The sequence below is a fragment of the Haliotis rufescens genome, unplaced genomic scaffold (genome assembly GCF_023055435.1).
Source record: "Haliotis rufescens isolate VD_foot unplaced genomic scaffold, xgHalRufe1.0.p SCAF_16, whole genome shotgun sequence".
Taxonomy (NCBI): Eukaryota; Metazoa; Mollusca; class Gastropoda; order Lepetellida; family Haliotidae; genus Haliotis; species Haliotis rufescens.
Genome location: NW_025963846.1, coordinates 12,761,666 through 12,786,212, shown reverse-complemented (window position 1 = coordinate 12,786,212; position 24,547 = coordinate 12,761,666). Strand labels below are relative to the sequence as shown.

General features: G+C 40.2%; 1 protein-coding gene across 1 annotated transcript in view; it reads right to left on the bottom strand.

The window, feature by feature from the left end:
• The window catches only part of LOC124135715 (leucine-rich repeat serine/threonine-protein kinase 2-like), a 148,171-nt gene that overhangs the window by 92,043 nt on the left and 31,581 nt on the right, over window positions 1-24,547 (bottom strand). The window contains exons 15-21 of the mRNA XM_048396884.1: window positions 24,234-24,314; window positions 23,132-23,274; window positions 22,261-22,378; window positions 20,295-20,395; window positions 19,309-19,428; window positions 16,965-17,064; window positions 14,856-14,954 (exon numbers count right to left, since the gene is read on the bottom strand). Coding sequence (XP_048252841.1) covers window positions 14,856-14,954; window positions 16,965-17,064; window positions 19,309-19,428; window positions 20,295-20,395; window positions 22,261-22,378; window positions 23,132-23,274; window positions 24,234-24,314 — 762 coding nt within the window. The remainder of the gene's footprint in view (window positions 1-14,855; window positions 14,955-16,964; window positions 17,065-19,308; window positions 19,429-20,294; window positions 20,396-22,260; window positions 22,379-23,131; window positions 23,275-24,233; window positions 24,315-24,547) is intronic.

Here is a 24,547-nt window from a genome sequence, read left to right as displayed (position 1 = left end):
CATTCGGTTGCGAGATCAACTCCAAGCATGGTTGTGGCCACCTATTCACAGTGGGGAGTTTTGACTGGTGGCAGCAATAGTATAGAGAGCTCCGCGAACGGACTGTCACTGTGAGGAGCTTGAATGTTTTATATGTAGAGAGTCAGATCACTCACTGTGTGTATTTGTTGCATAAACTAAGCCAGAAATTTGCACACAGAAATTTTGATTCAGTCAAAAAATATCCAATAATCAATGTAAAAATATTTTGATGCAATGACTGAAAAAATTATATCTGAAACTATTACTTTAAAATAATAATAACCAAAAGCATAGCACTTTTGTATATTGCCGGATATATTTTACATGTATTTATGTCAAACTACAATAAATGACTCTTGACACATCAAAGTAGGGTATTTATGATGTCTTTCCATACTCTGTCAACTAACGTTCACGTCAGAGCATCAATGGTGCTGATTTGATCTACATTGATGTAAATCATGATGAGTTTGTGTGATCTGTGAATCACTTCACTCACGATTTAACCAAAATTAATTCAAATTAAATTGATAGAAATTTTTAATAAAATTAATAAAATAGATTACAAACATATATCCAGATAAACAATTTTGCATAACCAGATAGTGTAATAACAGAATTAACTTGCATACTTCAGTGAGGACTTGCTGACATGCCATTTCCAGTGTTACGTGCTAACGGTAAGGTCTTTGCATGCATGTATTATTGTACGCCGCTTTTAACAGTATTCCAGTTATATCACGGCGTGTCAGCTTAATGTGGGAGGAAAGCCCGAAGTGATGCAGCTCTCAGAGATTTACCACTTCGGTGAAACCCACGAGCACGGGTATGGTGCTGACAAACCTAGAAACATAATCGGGGCGAACCGGGATTCAAACCAACAATCATAGGTTTCTGGTGTTCCTAAGGGACACAACTCTGCACAGCAAATGGCAGCGCCTTAGACGACTTGGCCACCCGTGCCCCCTACTGGGCAATGAAGACGTATGAGGGAAATGACAAGAAACTACTTTCATCACTTGACAATATCATTGCCCATTGCCAGGATCTTCACGATCATTATCCTCCAGATTCCAGATGTACTGAAGACGGCCACTACTACCCGACGAAAACACTGTTGAAATTACAATTGCCATGAATCTTTTGAGAAATGCTCTGCATAAACTGCAAATATAATGTACCCAACAGGGTTAGGTTTGGTGCTGTGATTCCCCACAAGCGCAGGTCAAATTTGTGTGTGTTGGACTGAAATATGAAAACATAGATCGTGGACATTCATTTTACAGTGACTTTTTATGAAGATGTGCGCCATTACAGAAAGCAAAATGGCACGAAGGGTTTGAAACCAAAGACATGCATTTGTTGAAAAGGGCTGGAATCATTTAGTGGATAATTACTACCAATGATGGTGAGACTCATTTCTGTCAGCTTATGTCCTGTTTGTCTGACATCAACATGGATAGGTGTTTATGCGTCATGTCGCTTTGTCACCTGATTTCGCAATAACTTATAACATTTGTGTGATATCGGGGCCTTTCAGATACCTTTTGTAGTTCTTATCATGGATGCAGTTTTAATTGGTTTCAGTCAATACCGTTCAAAAACTGTTCAGTGAAATAATCAAGTAAATGGCCTGCATGATTACAAATATTTGTCATCAAAATGCAATATATACACAAAAGCTCCTAACATGAATATCTAGTGTTTTACGAACCATTATACATACATACTTGAAAGTCTAAAATAAAGAACGAAAAAGTTAATGGTATGATATTGTCTCTCCAATTTGTGATAAATACCAAAACAGCGCTCCAAATGGTAATGTAATTATCTCCCACAAGTACAGGACAAACAACAGCCGTCTTTCAGAGTCGGTCTAATGGCACCACTGGCACGAAGAAGAGTCTTACAAACAGTCTGGGCAATACGTCTGATAAATGAGGTATGATTGTCCTCACTGATGTAGCTCACATAGCCAGTAATAACATAGTGATCCTGCTACAACAAATTTATCTTACCCACACGTTTTAATATGACATAAAATAATTCAAATATATATATATATATACAAAAATGAGGTAAATGTTCACTCGGTGTACATGTAATATATAATAAAATAATAAAGTCCACGTTAGTCCATCATCTTCTTTATATCAGTTTCAATCATAGTACTTTCGCGGTCCATTGCTATGATTGAGGGGAAATGACACCACAAACAGGCCTAGACACAAGCTCATATGGGTTGATTGTCCATTGCTATGATTGAGGGGAAATGACACCACAAACAGGCCTAGACACAAGCTCATATGGGTTGATGGTCCACTGCTATGATTGAGGGGAAATGACACCACAAACAGGCTTAGACACAAGCTCATATGGGTTGATGGTCCATTGCTATGATTGAGGGGAAATGACACCATAAACAGGCCTAGATACAAGCTCATATGGGTTGATGGTCCATTGATATGATTGAGGGGAAATGACACCACAAACAGGCCTAGACACAAGCTCATATGGGTTGATGGTCCACTGCTATGATTGAGGGGAATGACACCACAAACAGGCTTAGACACAAGCTCATATGGGTTGATGGTCCATTGCTATGATTGAGGGGAAATGACACCATAAACAGGCCTAGATACAAGCTCATATGGGTTGATGGTCCATTGATATGATTGAGGGGAAATGCCACCACAAACAGGCCTAGACACAAGCTCATATGGGTTGATTGTCCATTGCTATGATTGAGGGGAAATGCCACCACAAACAGGCCTAGACACAAGCTCATATGGGTTGATGGTCCATTGCTATGATTGAGGGGAAATGACACCACAAACAGGCCTAGACACAAGCACATATGGGTTGATTGTCCATTGCTATGATTGAGGGGAAATGACACCACAAACAGGCCTAGATACAAGCTCATACGAGTTGATGGTCCATTGCTATGATTGAGGGGAAATGACACCACAAACAGGCCTAGACACAAGCTCATATGGGTTGATTGTCCATTGCTATGATTGAGGGGAAATGACACCACAAACAGGCCTAGACACAAGCTCATATGGGTTGATGGTCCATTGCTATGATTGAGGAGAAATGACACCCCAAACAGGCTTAGACACAAGCTCATATGGGTTGATTGTCCATTGCTATGATTGAGGGGAAATGCCACCACAAACAGGCCTAGACACAAGCTCATATGGGTTGATGGTCCATTGCTATGATTGAGGGGAAATGACACCACAAACAGGCCTAGACACAAGCACATATGGGTTGATTGTCCATTGCTATGATTGAGGGGAAATGACACCACAAACAGGCCTAGATACAAGCTCATACGAGTTGATGGTCCATTGCTATGATTGAGGGGAAATGACACCACAAACAGGCCTAGACACAAGCTCATATGGGTTGATTGTCCATTGCTATGATTGAGGGGAAATGACACCACAAACAGGCCTAGACACAAGCTCATATGGGTTGATGGTCCATTGCTATGATTGAGGAGAAATGACACCCCAAACAGGCTTAGACACAAGCTCATATGGGTTGATTGTCCATTGCTATGATTGAGGGGAAATGACACCACAAACAAGCCTAGATAAAAGCTAGTTTGGGTTGATGGTCCATTGCTATGATTGAGGGGAAATGACACCATAAACAGGCCTAGACACAAGCTCATATGGGTTGATGGTCCATTGCTATGATTGAGGGTAAATGACACCATAAACAGGCCTAGACACAAGCTCATATTGGTTGATGGTCCATTGCTATGATTGAGGGGAAATGACACCACAAACAGGCTTAGACACAAGCTCATATGGGTTGATTGTCCATTGCTATGACTGAGGGGAAATGCCACCACAAACAGGCCCAGACACAAGCTCATATGGGTTGATTGTCCATTGCTATGATTGAGGGGAAATGACACCACAAACAGGCTTAGACACAAGCTCATATGGGTTGATGGTCCATTGCTATGATTGAGGGGAAATGACACCACAAACAGGCCTAGACACAAGCTCATATGGGTTGATTGTCCATTGCTATGATTGAGGGGAAATGACACCACAAACAGGCCTAGACACAAGCTCATATGGGTTGATGGTCCATTGCTATGATTGAGGGGAAATGACACCACAAACAGGCCTAAACACAAGCTCATATGGGTTGATTGTCCATTGCTATGATTGAGGGGAAATGACACCACAAACAGGCCTAGACACAAGCTCATATGGGTTGATGGTCCATTGCTATGATTGAGGGAAATGACACCACAAACAGGCCTAGATACAAGCTCATATGGGTTGATGGTCCATTGCTATGATTGAGGGGAAATGACACCACAAACAGGCCTAGATACAAGCTCATATGGGTTGATTGTCCATTGCTATGATTGAGGGGAAATACACCACAAACAGGCCTAGACACAAGCTCATATGGGTTGATGGTCCATTGCTATGATTGAGGGGATATGACACCACAAACAGGCCTAGACACAAGATCATATGGGTTGATGGTCCAAGGCTATGATTGAGGGGAAATGACACCACAAACAGGCTTAGACACTAGCTCATATGGGTTGATGGTCCATTGCTATGATTGAGGGGAAATGACACCACAAACAGGCCTAGACACAAGCTCATATGGGTTGATGGTCCATTGCTATGATTGAGGAGAAATGACACCCCAAACAGGCTTAGACACAAGCTCATATGGGTTGATGGTCCATTGCTATGATTGAGGGGAAATGACACCACAAACAGGCCTAGATAAAAGCTAGTTTGGGTTGATGGTCCATTGCTATGATTGAGAGGAAATGACACCATAAACAGGCCTAGACACAAGCTCATATGGGTTGATGGTCCATTGCTATGATTGAGGGGAAATGACACCATAAACAGGCCTAGACACAAGCTCATATGGGTTGATGGTCCATTGCTATGATTGAGGGGAAATGACACCACAAACAGGCTTAGACACAAGCTCATATGGGTTGATTGTCCATTGCTATGATTGAGGGGAAATGCCACCACAAACAGGCCTAGACACCAGCTCATATGGGTTGATGGTCCATTGCTATGATTGAGGGGAAATGGCACCACAAACAGGCCTAGACACAAGCACATATGGGTTGATTGTTCATTGCTATGATTGAGGGGAAATGACACCACAAACAGGCCTAGACACAAGCTCATATGGGTTGATGGTCCATTGCTATGATTGAGGGGAAATGACACCACAAACAGGCCTAGACACAAGCTCATATGGGTTGATTGTCCATTGCTATGATTGAGGGGAAATGACACCACAAACAGGCCTAGACACAAGCTCATATGGGTTGATGGTCCACTGCTATGATTTAGGGGAAATGACACCACAAACAGGCCTAAACACAAGCTCATATGGGTTGATTGTCCATTGCTATGATTGAGGGGAAATGACACCACAAACAGGCCTAGACACAAGCTCATATGGGTTGATGGTCCATTGCTATGATTGAGGGGAAATGACACCACAAACAGGCTTAGACACAAGCTCATATGGGTTGATTGTCCATTGCTATGATTGAGGGGAAATGACACCACAAACAGGCCTAGATAAAAGCTAGTTTGGGTTGATGGTCCATTGCTATGATTGAGAGGAAATGACACCATAAACAGGCCTAGACACAAGCTCATATTGGTTGATGGTCCATTGCTATGATTGAGGAGAAATGACACCACACACAGGCCTAGACACAAGCTCATATGGGTTGATGGTCCACTGCTATGATTGAGGGGAAATGACACCATAAACAGGCCTAGACACAAGCTCATATGGGTTGATGGTCCATTGCTATGATTGAGGGGAAATGACACCACAAACAGGCCTAGACACAAGCTCATATGGGTTGATGGTCCATTGCTATGATTGAGGGAAATGACACCACAAACAGGCCTAGATACAAGCTCATATGGGTTGATGGTCCATTGCTATGATTGAGGGGAAATGACACCACAAACAGGCCTAGATACAAGATCATATGGGTTGATGGTCCATTGCTATGATTGAGGGGAAATACACCACAAACAGGCCTAGACACAAGCTCATATGGGTTGATGGTCCATTGCTATGATTGAGGGGATATGACACCACAAACAGGCCTAGACACAAGATCATATGGGTTGATGGTCCATTGCTATGATTGAGGGGAAATGACACCACAAACAGGCTTAGACACCAGCTCATATGGGTTGATGGTCCATTGCTATGATTGAGGGGAAATGACACCACAAACAGGCCTAGACACAAGCTCATATGGGTTGATGGTCCATTGCTATGATTGAGGGGAAATGACACCACAAACAGGCCTAGACAAAAGATCATATGGGTTGATGGTCCATTGCTATGATTGAGGGGAAATGACACCACAAACAGGCTTAGACCCCAGCTCATATGGGTTGATGGTCCATTGCAATGATTGAGGGGAAATGACACCACAAACAGGCCTAGACACAAGCTCATATGGGTTGATGGTCCATTGCTATGATTGAGGGGAAATGACACCACAAACAGGCCTAGATACAAGCTCATACGAGTTGATTGTCCATTGCTATGATTGAGGGGAAATGACACCACAAACAGGCCTAGACACAAGCTCATATGGGTTGATGGTCCATTGCTATGATTGAGGGGAAATGACACCACAAACAGGCCTAGAAACAAGCTGGTTTGGGTTGATGGTCAATTGCTATTATTGAGAGGAAATGACGCACCACAAACAGGCCTTGACATTTGGTTGATGGTCTAGGTGAGCTACCAACTATAAATTTACCTCACATAAAGATCGACACCAGCAGTTGACAACTCGCATAACAGTTTTGACATTTGTTTTGCGGCATGCCAACATCTAAGAAAAGCATGGATCAATATACAACGCACATTCAACTCCACTCAAGCAAAAGCACCACCTTTCCCTGATGGACATTTAACAGTAAATGTGAGTTTCGTTTTCGCACCTGTTTCTATATTGGATCTTGATCCAGTTAATTAGCTAACACTAACTGGACTCTTGGACATTGAATAGACAGACTACAGCCAAACACGGAACAAGATGCTATATGATGGTCTTGAGACAATCTTGGTACCAGACATCTGTCTGCTCAATGGGGTCAACAATGATGTACTGACATCACTCAGTAAATGGCCAGGTTATTGATCTTAACTGCGAGGTGTGTGTGTTTGTCTAGATCCAGTTACTAAGTATTATAATAACCAGTCATATCAAAGTCATGAAGTCACCTGATGTTTGCTTAAGCTTATCGATTGCCGTTCCACCTAGTGGACACACGTTCTTCCTCGACACCATACTGCCTCCCGTAATGGTGATCACTCAGCACTTCTTCAACAGGAACTGACACAGTTCACTATTTCTACATTTCTTGGATGCTCCTTGAAAAGAACTGACACAGTTCCGTATTTCTACGTTTCTTGGAAATTCCTTGACAAGAACTGACACAGTACCCTTTTTCTTTGTTTCTTGGATATTCCTTGACAAGAACTGACAAAGTTCCCTATTTCTACGCTTGTTGGATGCTCCTTGACAAGAACTGACACAGTTCCCTATTTCTACATTTCTTGGATGCTCCTTGACAAGAATTGACACAGTACCCTATTTTTACGCTTCTTGGATGCTCCTTGACAAGAATTGACACAGTACCCTATTTTTACGTTTCTAGGATGCTCCTTGACAAGAACTGACACAGTTCCCTATTTCTACGCTTCTTGGATGCTCCTTGACAAGAACTGACACAGATCCCTAATTCTACGTTTCTAGGATGCTCCTTGACAAGAACTGACACAGTTCCCTATTTCTACGCTTCTTGGATGCTCCTTGACAAGAACCGACTTACATTATGCATTTCTACCTTACCTGGCTAATCCTTGCCAAACTAGCTGCATGCTCCCAGATGAGGGAATCCTGGGTAGACATACACAACTCTATCAACTACACCAAGGCCAAGATGCCACCATTTTTGGATGGACATTCTTCAATTAATGTTACAATCTTCTTCACACCAGGAGCCATTCTGAGCCTTGATTCAATCAATCAAATTCTTACATTCACTGGAACCTTTACCTTATTGTGGACTGATCCTAGTCTTGCTTGGGACAAATCTTTACATGATGTTGATATGATTTCTACAGACCCAAATCCAATATGGAGACCAGATATATCTCTTCTGAATGCTGAGGGTAATACTGGTTTATCTCTCCACCCAACATCCTCTGTTTATCTTAAACCTAATGGGACTATGATCCTAGTCATTAGGGACAAGTTCAGAACAATATGTGTAACTGATGCCTTTGTATTTCCTTTCGATGAACAAAGTTGTCAACTGAATATTTTTGCTGAACAAATATTTGTGAATTTATCAACAAGAATAACACGAAACATGGCATATAAAGCAACTCTGATGAAGGAGTCTGAATGGGTTTTGAAGAATGTGACAACTGATCATATATTAATGGATGTTTATGAGATTCAAACAGTGACCTTGACCCTAAAGAGACAAAGTCTTTTCTATGTGTTAAGCATCATTATTCCAATGGCCTTGACCTCCATCATGAATGCTTTTGTCTTCATCCTTCCTGCCGATTCGGGAGAGAAAATATCCTTTCTGGTTTCCATCTTTGTGTCCCATGCTGTGTTCCTCAACTTTGTCTATGACATCATGCCAAGGACATCCACCCGAGTTCCAAAGATCATGATCTATCTCATCTGTATCCTCCTTCAAAGCTTCCTGGCGCTCCTGGCAGTGACAACAACCCTCAGGATCAGGAACAACCAACTCCAGGGAGATCACAAGAGAGTTTCAACTGTGGCAGCCGAGACAGAGGGGGATAACTCCACAGTGATGTCCAAGGTGAAAGGCAGATTCCACAACTTGGACACTCAAAAGTTGGATAACATCTTCTTTGGGGTATTCCTATTGGTGGCCATCTTTAACACTGTTGTATTTGTGGCCTAACTAGCAGATGTGTGGTATTTGCAGTTTAACACCTATTGCCTTGCTTTTCAACTGTGGCAGCTGAGACAGAGAGGGATAACTCTACAGTGATGTCCGAGGTGAAAGGCAGATTCCACAACTTGGACACTCAAAGGTTGGATAACATCTTCTTTGGGGTATTTCTATTCATAGCCATATTGAATACCAGTGTGTTTGTCACCTAACCATTACGTATATATGTGAGACACTGAGTTGGTATCTTCTGTGGTGTTATGTCACAGCACGATTTGATGGTTTTTAAAACAAACATGGAATTTTTTCATAACTGACATATTTCTTTTGATCTGACTTCACATATTTCTACTGATCTGAACCATGCCATATATATTTCTACTATTCTGAATCACGACAGCCTATTTCTACTGATCTGACACCTGATATATTTCTACAGATCTGAATCATGACATCATATTTCTACTGATCTGAATCATGACATCATATTCCTACTGATCTGACTTATGCCATGACTATTTCGTGTGATACCTTTTAATTAAATTTAACTTAGCTTTAATAAATATCAATTTCAACACTTAAATGTAAAAGTTATGATACATAGTATTGCATATTGTGGCATAAGTTCAGTAGCATTAATCACTCAATAAAACCTCAACATTGATAATCTCATCAAGCAGTTTAAATTAGGATTTGGTATGACAACATTACAATGATAATTAAAGACATTAGGATTTGGTATGACAACACTACAATGATAATTAAAGACATTAGGATTTGGTGTGACAACATTACAATGATAATTAAAGACATTAGGATTTGGTGTGACAACATTACAATGATAATTAAAGACATTAGGATTTGGTGTGACAACATTACAATGATAATTAAAGACATTAGGATTTGGTGTGACAATTTTACAATGATAATTAAAGACATTAGGATTTGGTGTGACAATATTACAATGATAATTAAAGACATTAGGATTTGGTGTGACAATATTACAATGATAATTCAAAGACATTACTTTTTTACTTTATGTTGTAAGTTTGTTTTACTATTGGATGTGTGCAGGTGTTCAGGGGTAGAAAATGTATATTTGGTATCAACCTGCTTTGTCTAATTTTTAAAAACAGGTAAACAGTAGCAATAAGACAACCTATGCATAGTCATGGAAGAGTGACTTTGCTGGTTAGACAAAGTAGGTATGTTGATCAACAAATATTACTCTTGATAGGGGTGCACAATATTATGCACAAATGTATTTTATTGCATCATTTATTTATCTATCTTAGCACTTATACGTGAGTAAAAAGGCTGTCAACAAATATTAGGCCTCACTTATCACCACAAGCATAATGTTGTCAACAAGTATTCGACACAGACACTTCATTGTTCATGACAGGATTGATTAAAGTCAAGCATACTCTCCTAGAAGATGTGCAACTCCACCGGTATAGTCCATCAGAGATACGTCATTGTTCAAAAGTTTAGCCTTTTCCTGTCTAAGACCCTGATCCACTGCCACATACTGTCTTCGTCTAGCAGGTTCATGATGGTTCCCTCAATGCTGATCCAGTTTCACCTCATCTTCCTGAGGCAAGGGAGTTAACTGACCACAAAAGTTCAGTTTCCACCCTTGCCGAACTAGGCTGGAATTCCTGGTCCCGATCATAGCCCCACCAGTGGATATTACGAATTATGTCCCTTCCATGCCTCTCCTATGGAGCAATCAGATTCTACCTCTTGTATCACTTGCATTTGTTTAAAACAAAATGGCGGCGCCCATTCAGGACGATCTGATCTATAATCAAGATCTATATTGTAATAAAACAGGTTTTACATCCCGAAGTGTTCAAATCATGTGAGCACCTTGATTAAAAACATGAAAAGATGAGGAAAATATCTGTTGACAACGAGATGGCGGTGCACATGCTTTGCAAATCCTGCAATTTAATCGACCGAAATCTGCCCGGCAGTTTACGAACCGGATTTCGATTTTGTTGCGCGATTTTGATTGGACTATGCTTAGACTCGTTAGTCCAGCCAAAATGTAACTCCCTAATACCAGCCTACTAACAAGGGTTTAAACCAGGGGTCCGGAAACCGTCATATGCGCCGGACATGTCCGATTGGGAATCTCAAATGTCCGGTTTAAAATATTGCTTACCGGACATTTAAATTTTTCTGTCCGGACATTTTAAAAAGTATTGTCCGGACATTCTTAAATTTTGACCGGACGTGATCATTTTGTAAGTCGTGGCTAACGACTTTCACTTGGTTGACATACAATGAGGATTTGCAGATTTTATTGTTTTCAGTAGCTAGTCGTATATTAAATCTTGATTGACCGCCATTTTGCTTTCTGTGACGATCGATATCAATTTTTTTTATGGTCAATAATTAAGAACAGATGAAAAAAGAATTCAAATAACTATTGCTATCAACGATATTTTAGTATTTATGATTATATTATCTGTCTTGTTTTTAAATAATCTTTAGTTTAAAAAAAACTTTTCCCGTGAGGTCACGTGATAACCAAATATGGGATAATAGTCTCGATCCAAATGTTACAATGCGTACACTTGAGCAGACTCATGAATATTAATTAGACCGTTCACTACGTTAACAGATCGTTATTATAACAGAAACAAACGTATGTTTTCCATATATATCTAAAATGATATTATTTGTTATTAATTGTCCGGTGAATTAAACAATTTAAATTGAAACAATTCATAATTCATCATATTATGAATACGTAACAACTTGTAATGTGTGTGTAAAAAGTCGTACTAAAATACGCTATTTGCAGGGGGCGTGGCCTAAATGCAAATGTCCGATTGGGATTTTAAATTTTCCGGACCCCTGGTTGAAACTGGACTTTTAAAGTCAGTTACCTCCCTTGCCTCAGGAAGATGGTTTCACCTCTGTGATTGACTGTGTATTCTTGATAAGTTGGACTTTCACATGGTTCACATATAACATGTTTGGATGACAGGTGGTCAGGGAATTAATCTTCTTGTGCCAACCTTCAATGTTGTTATTGGTTCAAGGTTGTAATTGTATATTTACATGTGGTTGTTCCACAATCTTGCTGTCATAGCTGACCACAGTGTTGCACAACACCACATTTCAGCCACGTGACAGCCTCCATTCCTTTGTGTTGTTTTGATATTGGCCAAACATTCTGGATTTATTTCTTATTGACATTTAATGCCTAATTAAAATCGGAAAAGTAGCCAAATCTATCATTCAAAACGACATCATAATCCACTGTGATTAAATGCTACCTGTTCTTTAATGACCAACTAAACAAACATCGTCAGGCATTGGCGTTGTCCAGTGGAGCGTAATAATGTGCAATAATATTATTAGTAAGTGAAATTCACTGTCCAGTTCTAGAAACCAGGTTTCATTGTAAATGGAGCATTTCACATATAAATGTTTATTTTAGTTTTTGAAAGCAATAAGTGATCTCTCATTTCCATAGACTGGCGCCATGAAACCATTCCTAAGCGCTGTATATTGTATGCCACTACAGAATATAGTTATTCCAATCTGTGAGAAGGACCAAAGTGAAAGAATTTTTTACTGCTCTGAAGTTTAAAAAGTTGTTTCACTTATGATCGGATCATAAAACCTTTAACTTTTTCAATATATTTGTTCATCTTTTCCAACTTATGACAGAGTAGATTTGATAGAAATCTCTACTGTGTTGTCCAAGTGCTTTGTCCAAAAGTAATTGTTAGTTTCATGTTGGTCTATATAATAAAAAAAGATTGTTTTCCTTTCATTGTGAAATACAATGTTTCCCCAAGTTGCTAATCATGTACCAGGTTGTTGTGAAGTTTTCACCTGTATTATTAGATCAATAAAGAGTTTGTCAAACAGCTTCTTTCATTATCTGTACATATCTCACCATGCAGAAGTTAATTACCAAATTTCCTAACCTCTTTTCAACTGCCGATAGTGCTAAGTTTAAGAAGAAAGTTTAAATTCTAATCAGTCTGGTTCAAAGCTTGCATATATACACCTTGTCACAAGCGTATCAGAGGGTGGAGCTGGACAGTCAGTTAACTCCCTTACCTCGGGAAGATGGTGATCCGTGTACGGGGTTGATGATGTGTCTGTGCCAAGGGTACAACATAGGGCTGGGACGGGTAACTCGGGTACTCGGGTCGGGTAGGTCCTGAGTATGACTAAAACTCCACGGTTACACAACAAGTCACTAATGTTCGCATTTCTCTCTGACTATGTTTTATACATGTATCTAAATAAATTTTGCCATGGCTACAGTCAAACTATTGACAGATGACAGCATGATGAATGTATTGAAATCAACAAACAGTCGTGGCATCCCCTGACAGATGGCTGTTCGCAGGTTCAAGAAAGCATAAAAAGGTGGCACATGGAGCATCTGTATGTTTATATTACCAACAACAGCAAACATTATAGATACTACCGTACAAACACATTTGCACATACTGTAAATCTTGTTAATATGACACTCATTAATATAAAGATAGCCTTTATCTGAAACTAAAGATGGGAACCAATTCAATCAGTGCCATTTAGACCTGTGACCGATACACCTAATTTGCAAAGGATAGCTGAAATCACTCATAAATCAGTCTCGTTAATCCAACATAGTGATCTGCCCGCGAGTACACAGTCATGTATTTTGATGCAAGACAAGTCGGCAAGTGGCTGCATATTATTAATTGGAGAAAACCGCAATCTCATCTAAATTAGACCTTAGTGCTCACTACCACAACACAAAGATCTGCGGACATCCCTTTACACATCACGGTACAAGACTTTCAGAACTGACATCACAATCTCAATCTTTCTTACAACTAATATTGCATTGTTCATGATCTTGAAATCAACAACCAATAAAAATGACTTTTCTGAAGATGAATTCCACACAGATGTACATTCAAAAGGACAACCTGCTACGAATGAGCCCTGGAAAGTGAAACAATCCTATAAATGTTAAAAATGAACTTTAACCTGAAAAAGATGCTGTCTATCTTTCCAAGTTTTATGTGAGACTTTACTCAACAAGATGAGTTGAGGTCTGGTGATCTCACCACATGTTTAAATCATGGAAGAGCAGTGAAATTTGATTGGATTGCTATTCTTGACGCTGTTCCAAACATCTATGGTTGCAAATGTGTCAGGGGTATTTAGGCCTTTTAGTTGGTTTACGAGACTGACCCATAAAAAAACCAACTTGAAATTAGAACAAATTATAGTTATAATAAAAACAATTATAGTTTTGTCCAACACTGTTTTACAATTAAGAAAATAGAAAAAGATATGATATTATATCAACTCTGTTCGTAAGAAACTGTGAATAATACATATAAAAATCTTTAACAATCAATAATGTTTCAGTATTGTTTTGCAATCATACTTCCGCAAGTTTGTTTCTCATTCATAAGTAGCAGTACTAATCTGAAAGTTGAATGTTATTTTTACACAAACGTCAACCACCTACATTAAAATTTAGGCACATTGTTTGGTAAACCAACTAAAAATAAACAAAAGGCCTTATCATAACAGAATGGAAAAGAGGAGATGGTCATTGACACATCTCTACTGAAGTGAGTGAGTGAGTATGGTTTACGCTGCTTTTAGCAATATTCCATCAATATCACAGCGTGGGACACCAGAAATGGGCTTCACACATTGTACCCATGTCGGGAATCGAACCAGGGTCTTCGGCATGACAAGCGAACGCTTTAACCACTAGGCTATCTGACCGCCCCCTCAATGAAGTGCATCTGGTGTACCAGCTAACAAAGAACTGAAGCCTACCTGATGGGAGAGAACGTTCTTTGGCTCTGGCTAGTGATGGCAGGAACCATTCAGGTCGGAGGTCACCAAGGCCATAACCATTCCATAACACAGTGCCAGCTGAAAAAACAGAGGATTCACCTATTACAAGTACTGTAGATATTACTAGACAATTCATTTAAAACATGGTGGTGTCACAACTGCAAAAATCTCAAAATGTTTGCCTGCTTTTGTAAACAGCTTTTTCAAAATATGGTATGAAGTCAATTGTCAGTGTTGCCAAGCAACCTTGCAGTACCCCATTTGTAGAAAATTCAATGTGGAAGTGAGTGAGTGAGAGGTTTTACGGTGCTCTTAGCAATAATCCAGCAATATACTTGTTTGTTTGTTTGTTGTTTAACACCGCACTCAGCAATATTCCAGCTATATGGTGGCGGTCTGTAAATAATTGAGTCTGGACCAAACAATCCAGTGATTGACATCATGAGCATCGATCAACACTTTTGGGATACAATGACATGCATCAACCAAGTCAGCAAGCCTGACCACTCGATCCCGTTAGTCGCCTCTTACGACAAGCATAGAGTGCTTTTTACAGCAAGCATGGATTGCTGTAGACCTATTCTACCCCGGGTCTTCACGGGTCTCCAGCAATATAAAGTCAGTGGACACTGGGAATGGGCTTGCACACTGTAAACGTTGAGCAACAATCCACACTGTCCTGAATTAAACCTTCGGTGTGACAAGCAAACACTTTACCACTAGGCTATCCTACCACCTCAAATCTAGAGTGGAAAACTGGACAGGGAACACATTAAGTGTGCCTGTCAACGGACTGAAAGAACAGAGTCACTAAAGGGAACTAACTCCGTAAAGAAAGTTATCAGCTAAAGATGAGCAAGGCTCATTGATATTGAAGCTTTTTTTGCAAATGGAAGAATGGGTTTTAAGCTGTGAGACAACCAACTTCCCTCAACCATAAGAAATATTATGGGTGCTAGGGCTGGAAGATGGGCCTAGGTTGCGGCACTACGATTGGCCTATATTGTGCCTATTACTTCAAAAGAGAGCACATATCAGTCAGTAGACTAACATTTAGTCTCTGAAATCTTATATTACACAACACCTTCTTGACTCTAAAAATAAAAAAAAATTCCCTATGCTGATTTCAGAGCTAGCTTGAGCTGGCTAGACTTGCTTTTGTATGCGTTTCTAGATTTTCTTTTTCATGAAATAAATATATTCCACGGTCATGGTGCAGGACTAATCAGTCAGTTTCACACATTTTAAATAAGACTTAAGCTTCAGTGATAAAAGTGATGTCACACAAAGACACAACAGTATCAATCCTATTTGCTCTCACATTTATTGTTTATCTCCAGTTTATGTGTATCTTGTTTTGAGATGCCCACTATCATGGAATGAAGTGTCGCAAGACTATTCTGAATGTATTCCTGCCCTGAATAAATCAGTTGTGCAGTGGGCCAGGATAGTTTCCTGTCAACTGTATTTATTTATCAGCAGTGAAAACATTACAAACATGACTTTCTGACCTGCATTACAGCATGTTGGAGCTCATTATACAGAGCTGTCCATTTAAGGTGTTTGTAATTGCCGAAAATATTATCTCACAAAACCTCGACAATGGCTAATTCTTATCTCCCACAACTTGCAAATTTGAGGGGTTGAAAGCTCTGAGGGCATTTGTGGCAATACTTACATTTACTCTGAAAAACACGTGAAATTTAAGGCTTAAAAAATAAAAGAATTGTTCTCTGGCTTTTGAAAATATAGTGCGGGCAGTGTTTTTTTTTGTTTGGATGTTCAAGCTTGTATGTAACCAAATTTTGTTCACAATAATATTGGCAAAATTATGTTGTTCTTAAGTATTGTAGCATTTCACTGCCAGGGTCATGCGTTTGATACGCAGAATATTTAAAGATTTAAAAAAAAAAAAAAATGAAATAAAAATAAAAAGTGCAGCAGATTTTACTATGATGCTGGGGATGCCTGAGAACCAACACTATTACTTTTTTAAGCGTAACATCATGATCATTTCACTTTGCAAGATGTTATTTCCATGGCTAAGGCAGGAAACGGAAAAATCTGGAGCCAAGAAGGAGAACAGACCATCCTTGTCCTGTCCTATGTGTGCCAGCAGCATCCCTGTGATGTTGTGCTGATGCTTTGTGATGCTCAGATTCAGGGAAGTCTGGACATCCGTGACAGACTGGGGAGGAAACAAGCTTTTGTTTGAGAAACTGCAGAAAGGATTGCGATCCCAATCTCATTAAAATCGTTCTTAGTTCCCGCTACCGCTAAACAAACATTTGAGGACATTCCATTACAGGTCACCTCTGAACGACATTTCGTGACCTTTGAATGAGTGAGTGAGTGAGTGAGTATGGCTTTACGCCGCTTTTAGCAATATTCCAGCAATATCACGGCGGGGGACACCAGAAATAGGCTTCACACATTGTACCCATGTCAGGAATCGAATCCGGGTCTTCGGCGTGACGAGCAAACGCTTTAACCACGAGGCTACCCGACCGCCCCTGACCTTTGAATGACTAAAGTTGATATTGGCCTATCAGAGAGCAGCTTTCTCAAGCTTTTAAGGCACTAGTTTCAAACTGGTGACTTCCATTCTAATTTGATTTAAAATGTGACAACTGAACAAGGGAATTCTGGAATGTATACTGAACAACAAAAGTTCCTGTGACATTGAATAAGATTTAATGCAAAGTTATGTTTTTTACCAAATCTGAAACAATTTCGGTTTGCAACAGATAAAAGACTCCTGTAAGTGTTCAAATGGTTTAATTTGCCATACTGACTTCAGAAAATGCATGATTTCATAAAAAACATGAACATGCCAAAATGTCAATTTACAAATCAATAGCGTGTGTGTCCACCATCTTCAACTCATGGAATGAACCAGGCGTTGCACAAAGTCCTGTGGGATATCTGTCCATATCTGCTGGAGCATGTTTCCAAGTTCCTGGAGTGTCTGTGGAAGACGTGTTTGACGTCAAAGGTGCCGATCCATCTCATCTCACATGTGCTGATTGGTGAGAGATCAGGGGAGCGAGCCAGCCAGGGGATGACATTCATGTTGTTTTGTAGAAGAGAATCCTGAACAAGTTGAGCAATATGAGGCCGGGCGTTGTCATGTTGAAAGGTAATGCCTGGGCCATGACGACGCAACAGCGGTAGAACAGGGCCGATGATCTCGTCGTGGTAGAGCTGTCCATTGAGATTTCCCTCACTATCAAACAGGTCCTCTGTCTTGCTGTAATCCCACCCCATACCATAACACTGCCGCCCCCGAACCGATCTTCTTCCATGACACAATGATTGACGTAACGTTCACCTCGACGTCGGAACACTCAAATCTGTCAGTGAACAGAACTTGTCCCCACTGCATGGCTGTCCACCGTAGACGCTGTCTGCACCACTGTAGACGTGCTTGACGGTGGTTTCCTGGCAACAACCCCTGCACATCTGAGGCAGCGACATACAGTTTGTGAAGATCTTCGTTGAAGGCCAGGGATGCTTCTTGCAGTCACTGTTGCTGGCTGGAATTGATTACGTAGGTGTGTTTTTCGAATCCAGTTGTCTTGTCGATTATTGGTTACTCGTGGCCTGCCACTCCGAAGATGGTCTCTGACTGCATTCGTCTGTTGCCAACGTTGCCATAAACACCAAATGGTGTTTCTGTGGACGTTAAATTGTCTTGCAACATCACGTTGACTCAATCCTGCTTCAAGCATACGAATGGCTCGCAGATGCTCATTTTCGGATAGGCGTAGCATTTTGTGATGTTGAATAATTGCATAATTTTGCTGTTTTTCAGAGTGTTTGTTGTCAGCACGATGCTAAACAATGCATATGGAATCCCGTTACGGCACATGTTGTTATACCCATTCTTGGGTGATGAAATACATGGGGCTTGCATAAAAGTCAACTTTTGCATGGGATGCAGTTGCAGTTGCTTTTTTGTGACTTGATTCCATACATGTACTACAATACTGAAAACCAAACTTTACTTGTTAGAAAAATACACTAAAATATTGGTGTCACAGGAACTTTTGTTGTTGAGTATATTATGGATGGCCAGGATTGTATGGCAGCAATTCTCTTTGGCTACGGATTTCTCTTCTGTTTGAAATATTTATCCCATTTATGCAAGAGATAGATGATGATTTTGACGGAAAGCCCGTAACTGTCATTTGGAATACCCTTGGAATATTGTATCACAAGCTTGTGTATTCCGTAAAATTACAAATTACAAAACAAGGACATGTCACGGTATGAAATATATTGCACAGTGTTTAGTATCAAATCTTGCCATGATAGAATACAGCGTTTCAATCGTACCATGTCATATTGCAACGTAGTTTTCTAGATACATGTGGTATCCCGAGAGGATGCTACATGTCAGACCCCCGTGGATGAAGGATAATGGACTGACCTGCTGCAGGAGATACCGCACCATCTTCTCATCTCCGTTTTCAACAGAATGGTACAGTGGGGTACCCTGACCTTGACCTGTGTTGACGTCTGCACCGATCACCATCAGACATTCCACACCCTGCATGGACAGGATGTATGGTATATTGGATGAACATATCCTTCAGTGAACACACAACACAGAACTTCACTTATTTAAAACTGCTTGCATGATAAAGTATTATAACAAACTAATGAAATTGAGATGTCAGGATGCATGTACTCCATTGTGAATGAGATACCTAAAAATGGATATTTAACATGTTTAACATCATCAGTCAAGATAAATCTAGAAAATACAAGGTTTCAACCCAATTTACAAATGGCCCAATTTCATAAAAATCAGATCTTAGGTCTCACTACTGCTCAACAAAGATCTGAGGACATCCAATTACGGTTCAAGTCTGTATGACCTTTATCTGTCCAATCAGATCAAACTGGGAAAGTGACAGTCAGAATGTGTTTTCTAATCATGCAACCTCAAAAATGTGAACAGTTATGGACGGGATGTATGACTACTTCCATCAAAATCCTCATCTATCTCTAACTTCAGATGGATAAACAGAAGAGTCTTTCCATAGCAAGTGGGAACTACTGCCATACAATCTCCGCTATCTATTACACATTTCCCGAATTTTCTTTTGTTCACTTTTCAAATTTTGAATACAGAACTTTGTCAAAACATTTGTCAAAGCATAGTCTGGAATGGACGCTGCCAGTTTGAAACTGGAGCTGTAAAATGTCCACTTCTTGCTAGTCATTTCCTTGGTCGGTCAAAGTTTGCAAAAGCTCATTCTGATGTGAACCATAATAGGATGTCCTCAGATTTCTGTTTAGCAGTGGTGAGAAATAAGATCTGAATTTAATGAGATCGCAAACGGACAAAATTATTTTGGATTCTTCAGATTGGGAGACATTCTTAAGTTTGTATTTCAGTGTCAAACTTACAGCTAAGAATCCATTTTTGCAAGCACAGAGTAACATCCTTGATTTGAAATTCTGCACACAACCAATGACGTACAAGCACTCACTTGCCAGATCATGTAAACCTGTAAAAACAACTTTAATGTTACAAGCATTCCACTCATCAAAGTCCCCGAATAAATCACATGCATATTATTACTTCTTGGGGCCTCATCTATCTGAAAAACATGCCTTCAAGAAATCCCATTAATTTTGTTGACAAAAAATGAAATGCTCACAAAAGAAGCCACCCAATTATCTACATGAAAACAAAAAATTAACAAGTATTTGTCACAGAGTGACGAAATATCCCCCGCCTGTACACCATAGTACAAAATATGAAGACAATCCAGCGATTAGTTCTTGAGATATTGTGGCAACACCGTTTTCCAACTCCAAAAGCAGATTTGCCTGCTGTGACCTTGAAAATGGGATCAAGGTCACCAAATCTGACAGGTGTATGCGGTGTCTGTATATACACCATAGTTCCAAATATGAAGACAATCCAGCGATTAGTTCTTGAGATATCGCGGCAACACCGTTTTCTAACTCCAAAAGCAGATTTGCCTGCTGTGACCTTGAAAATGGGGTCAAGGTCACCAAAACCGACTGGTGTCTGCGGTGTCTGTATATACACCATAGTTCCAAATATGAAGACAATCCAGTGTTTAGTTCTTGAGATATCGCGGCAACACCGTTTTCCAACTCCAAAAGCAGATTTGCCTGCTGTGACCTTGAAAATGGGATCAAGGTCACCAAAACCGACTGGTGTCTGCGGAGTCTGTATATACACCATAGTTCCAAATATGAAGACAATCCAGTGTTTAGTTCTTGAGATATCGCGGCAACACCGTTTTCCAACTCTAAAAGCAGATTTGCCTGCTGTGACCTTGAAAATGGGATCAAGGTCACCAAAACCGACTGGTGTCTGCGGAGTCTGTATATACACCATAGTTCCAAATATGAAGACAATCCAGTGTTTAGTTCTTGAGATATCGCGGCAACACCGTTTTCTAACTCCAAAAGCAGATTTGCCTGCTGTGACCTTGAAAATGGGATCAAGGTCACCAAAACCGACTGGTGTCTGCGGAGTCTGTATATACACCATAGTTCCAAATATGAAGACAATCCAGAGTTTAGTTCTTGAGATATCGCGGCAACACCGTTTTCCAACTCTAAAAACAGATTTGTCTGCTGTGACCTTGAAAATGGGATCAAGGTCACCAAAACCGACTGGTGTATGCGGAGTCTGTATATACACCATAGTTCCAAATATGAAGACAATCCAGTGTTTAGTTCTTGAGATATCGCGGCAACAAACAGGTGGGACGTACGGACGTACGGACGGACGGACGGACGGACGGTCGTGAATACTATATCCCCCGCTTCGCGCTTTCGCGCGGCGGGGGATAATAATCATGTGTTCAAAAAGTCCAGCAACATCAGTGGCAATGTTACAGCGAGTGTGGAAGAGTTTCTGACGTGTGGTACATACTGACCACATGCTGACAAATATAAAGCTGAACGTCAAATAATACATGAGAAACAGTTCATCATGTGAACCTGTGATGTCACCATAATGGATGTCATCTGGTTGGAGCAATGGGAGTCATGAAGTTTTAGACCAAGGAACGGTGTGCAGTGAAATACATGATTGAATGGGGAATTATATCCCTCACACCACTGTGACTATGGGAGAGAGTCCTTTCGAAGATGACCCACTGATCCTGATCCTGTTAGTGGCCTCTTACAACAAGCGTAGTCGTCTGTTACAGCAAGCGTAGTCGCCTCTTACAACAAGCGAAGTCGCCTGTTACAGCAAGTATTGGTTGCTGCAGACCTATTCTAACCTGGATCTTCCCACGTCACAACAACACTGCATGTCTTGTAGCAGGGATCCATTAATAGCCCTAGTCCCACCCACAAAAGTATTGTATGGTCGGTCACTTACCTTGGTCGGCATCGAAGTTTTCCAGAATGCGAAATAGAACCTCATGACAATCTCTGGTGACAAGGACTTCACTCATACGCTGGCTTTTCTCGGCCAGAATCTGCATCGCAACCACAGCCTATGGAAGATAGGATGCTGATTAGCGTCACAGGATGCCGATTAGCAACAATTATCGTCACAATGAAAAAGCTCCATTGAGTCAAGAAGAAAGACAAAATGTTGTTGGTTGTCACAATGAAGTCTTTAAATTTGGGAGTGAATGAGTCAGCATTTATTTCCCTTTTCTCGTCTATCTTATGAGTTGCCTCTTCAAAATATTTATTCTCAAATGTTTAATTGCCTCCGGAGTGTCATTGGATGCCCAAACCGTATGTTTTATGTTGGCTTATTATTTGTTCTTTCGAAATGGAAGAAAACAAAATTAAAAAACTACAAAATCAGGTGCAATTAAGATAACAAACAACTTGGAATACAAAGTGCACTCAGTTTAACGAAAATAAGTCATTTGAAAATAGGCATCATTGACTCCGAAACTCAATCATTTTCCCACAAATTTTTCAATATTGTTTCATACAATTATCATTTCGTTACCTAAATTATAATCAAATGTGTAATGCAGTTGGTTAACTGACTCGACAGAGAACATGTGGGTCACATATTTCACCAGTACGCCATGCATGCCAAGAAGGCCAACTGAAGTGGGTATTCAGTGGCCACAATGCATGATCTTGCTGGAATGTGGACTGTGGAATAAAAACAGAATTTATGCAAATCTTGGTCAACATGAATATCCTGCCAACAACAACAAACAAATGAAGCTAATACGATTAGGGAGCATTTGTTGCCTAGAATATTGAGGTGATAAGTGTACCTCTCTCTGGATGCTGATGTTGTCTGGGTGTCCGGCCATGACGCTGCTGATGGCGTCTGCCAACGTCTCACACATCACTAGGGATGACACCAGCTTGGTGTCCGCCAAGATCTGAACCAAGATGAGTGCCTTCTTCTGGATATCTGGAACCAGGGATGAGGAGGGTCACTGAATGCTTTCATCATCCTCAGTCATGCAGGGTATTGTATCTCCAATCTACTTGGACAAATACCCAGGACCCATTCACAACAATGGCCTTCTTTTGAATCCTGTTAAAGTGACCGAATTGATGCCCAAAATAGTCGACTAATCGAAAAACCCTTTTCCTTCATAATCGAACCCAGCGGCAAAATAAATCTCTAGTACTTGACTATTCTTGTCGCATGCTGCCTCCATTACACCTGGGAATGCCACATCCCCGTGTCTTAATACTCACAAAATATTTTTACCTAAAAAATTATTGATAAGAGAATTCTGGTTCGATCAAATGTGTGAAGATTTGCTTGTCTCTGTTTTGAAATTAGATCTATGCAGAAGTCTCATTCAGAAGTGTCATTTATATTGGTTATTGACTTTGAGAACTCACGAGTGGGAAATACTACTCAAGTCGATGACAAGAAAAATGCAGTGACATCACTTGGCGAACAGGTCATGATATTCAAAAATAGAATGGAGACATACATTAGATAATCACAAACCGTACACAATAAGTTGAACTTGTAGTTGCAGATTGAGTGTTAATGTACACAAGAACATATGGACATATTTTTCGGGTGTTTATAAAGATTCCTTATAGATTGGTGTAGAATTTGGTCAGGGTTGCTTATTGGAGCAGGGTGGTAAATATAGCGAATACAGCATGTATGAAATTGGATGTGCTCCAGCTGCCACAGGATTCCTGTATTCAAGCCATTCTGATCACAAGCTGTACACATATCCACATGGCCACAGTGATTCACCAAGTCATGACACAGGCCAAATATTATGGAAATAATTACTCAGAAAAGCTTATTATCCGCATCATATTCAACAAATATCAGCATTTACATGCCATCAACAGACATAGGAGTTTGTCTACAGCGAAATATGTCATTCCACCTACTATCATTCTTGGAGTATTTCTTGAGACATCGGAACACTTTCTGCACAACCTCCAGAGAGTTCAGGATGTCAGCTCCACTTGCTGGAAATGAGAGACAACGCAATATTCACAGACAGATTCACAAGGCTAAACACACTGCAGTACTTGTAATGAAACTACCTGGGAAATTTGGCATTATTTAAAATTGCCTGAAAAGATTTGTCATTATTTGAAAGTGCCTGAAAAAAAGAAGTAGTGCCACAGGCACTGTAGCTCACCTGTACATGTAAAAGTGTTGCTGTCAGCATTGATATTCAAAAAATTCTACATAAATA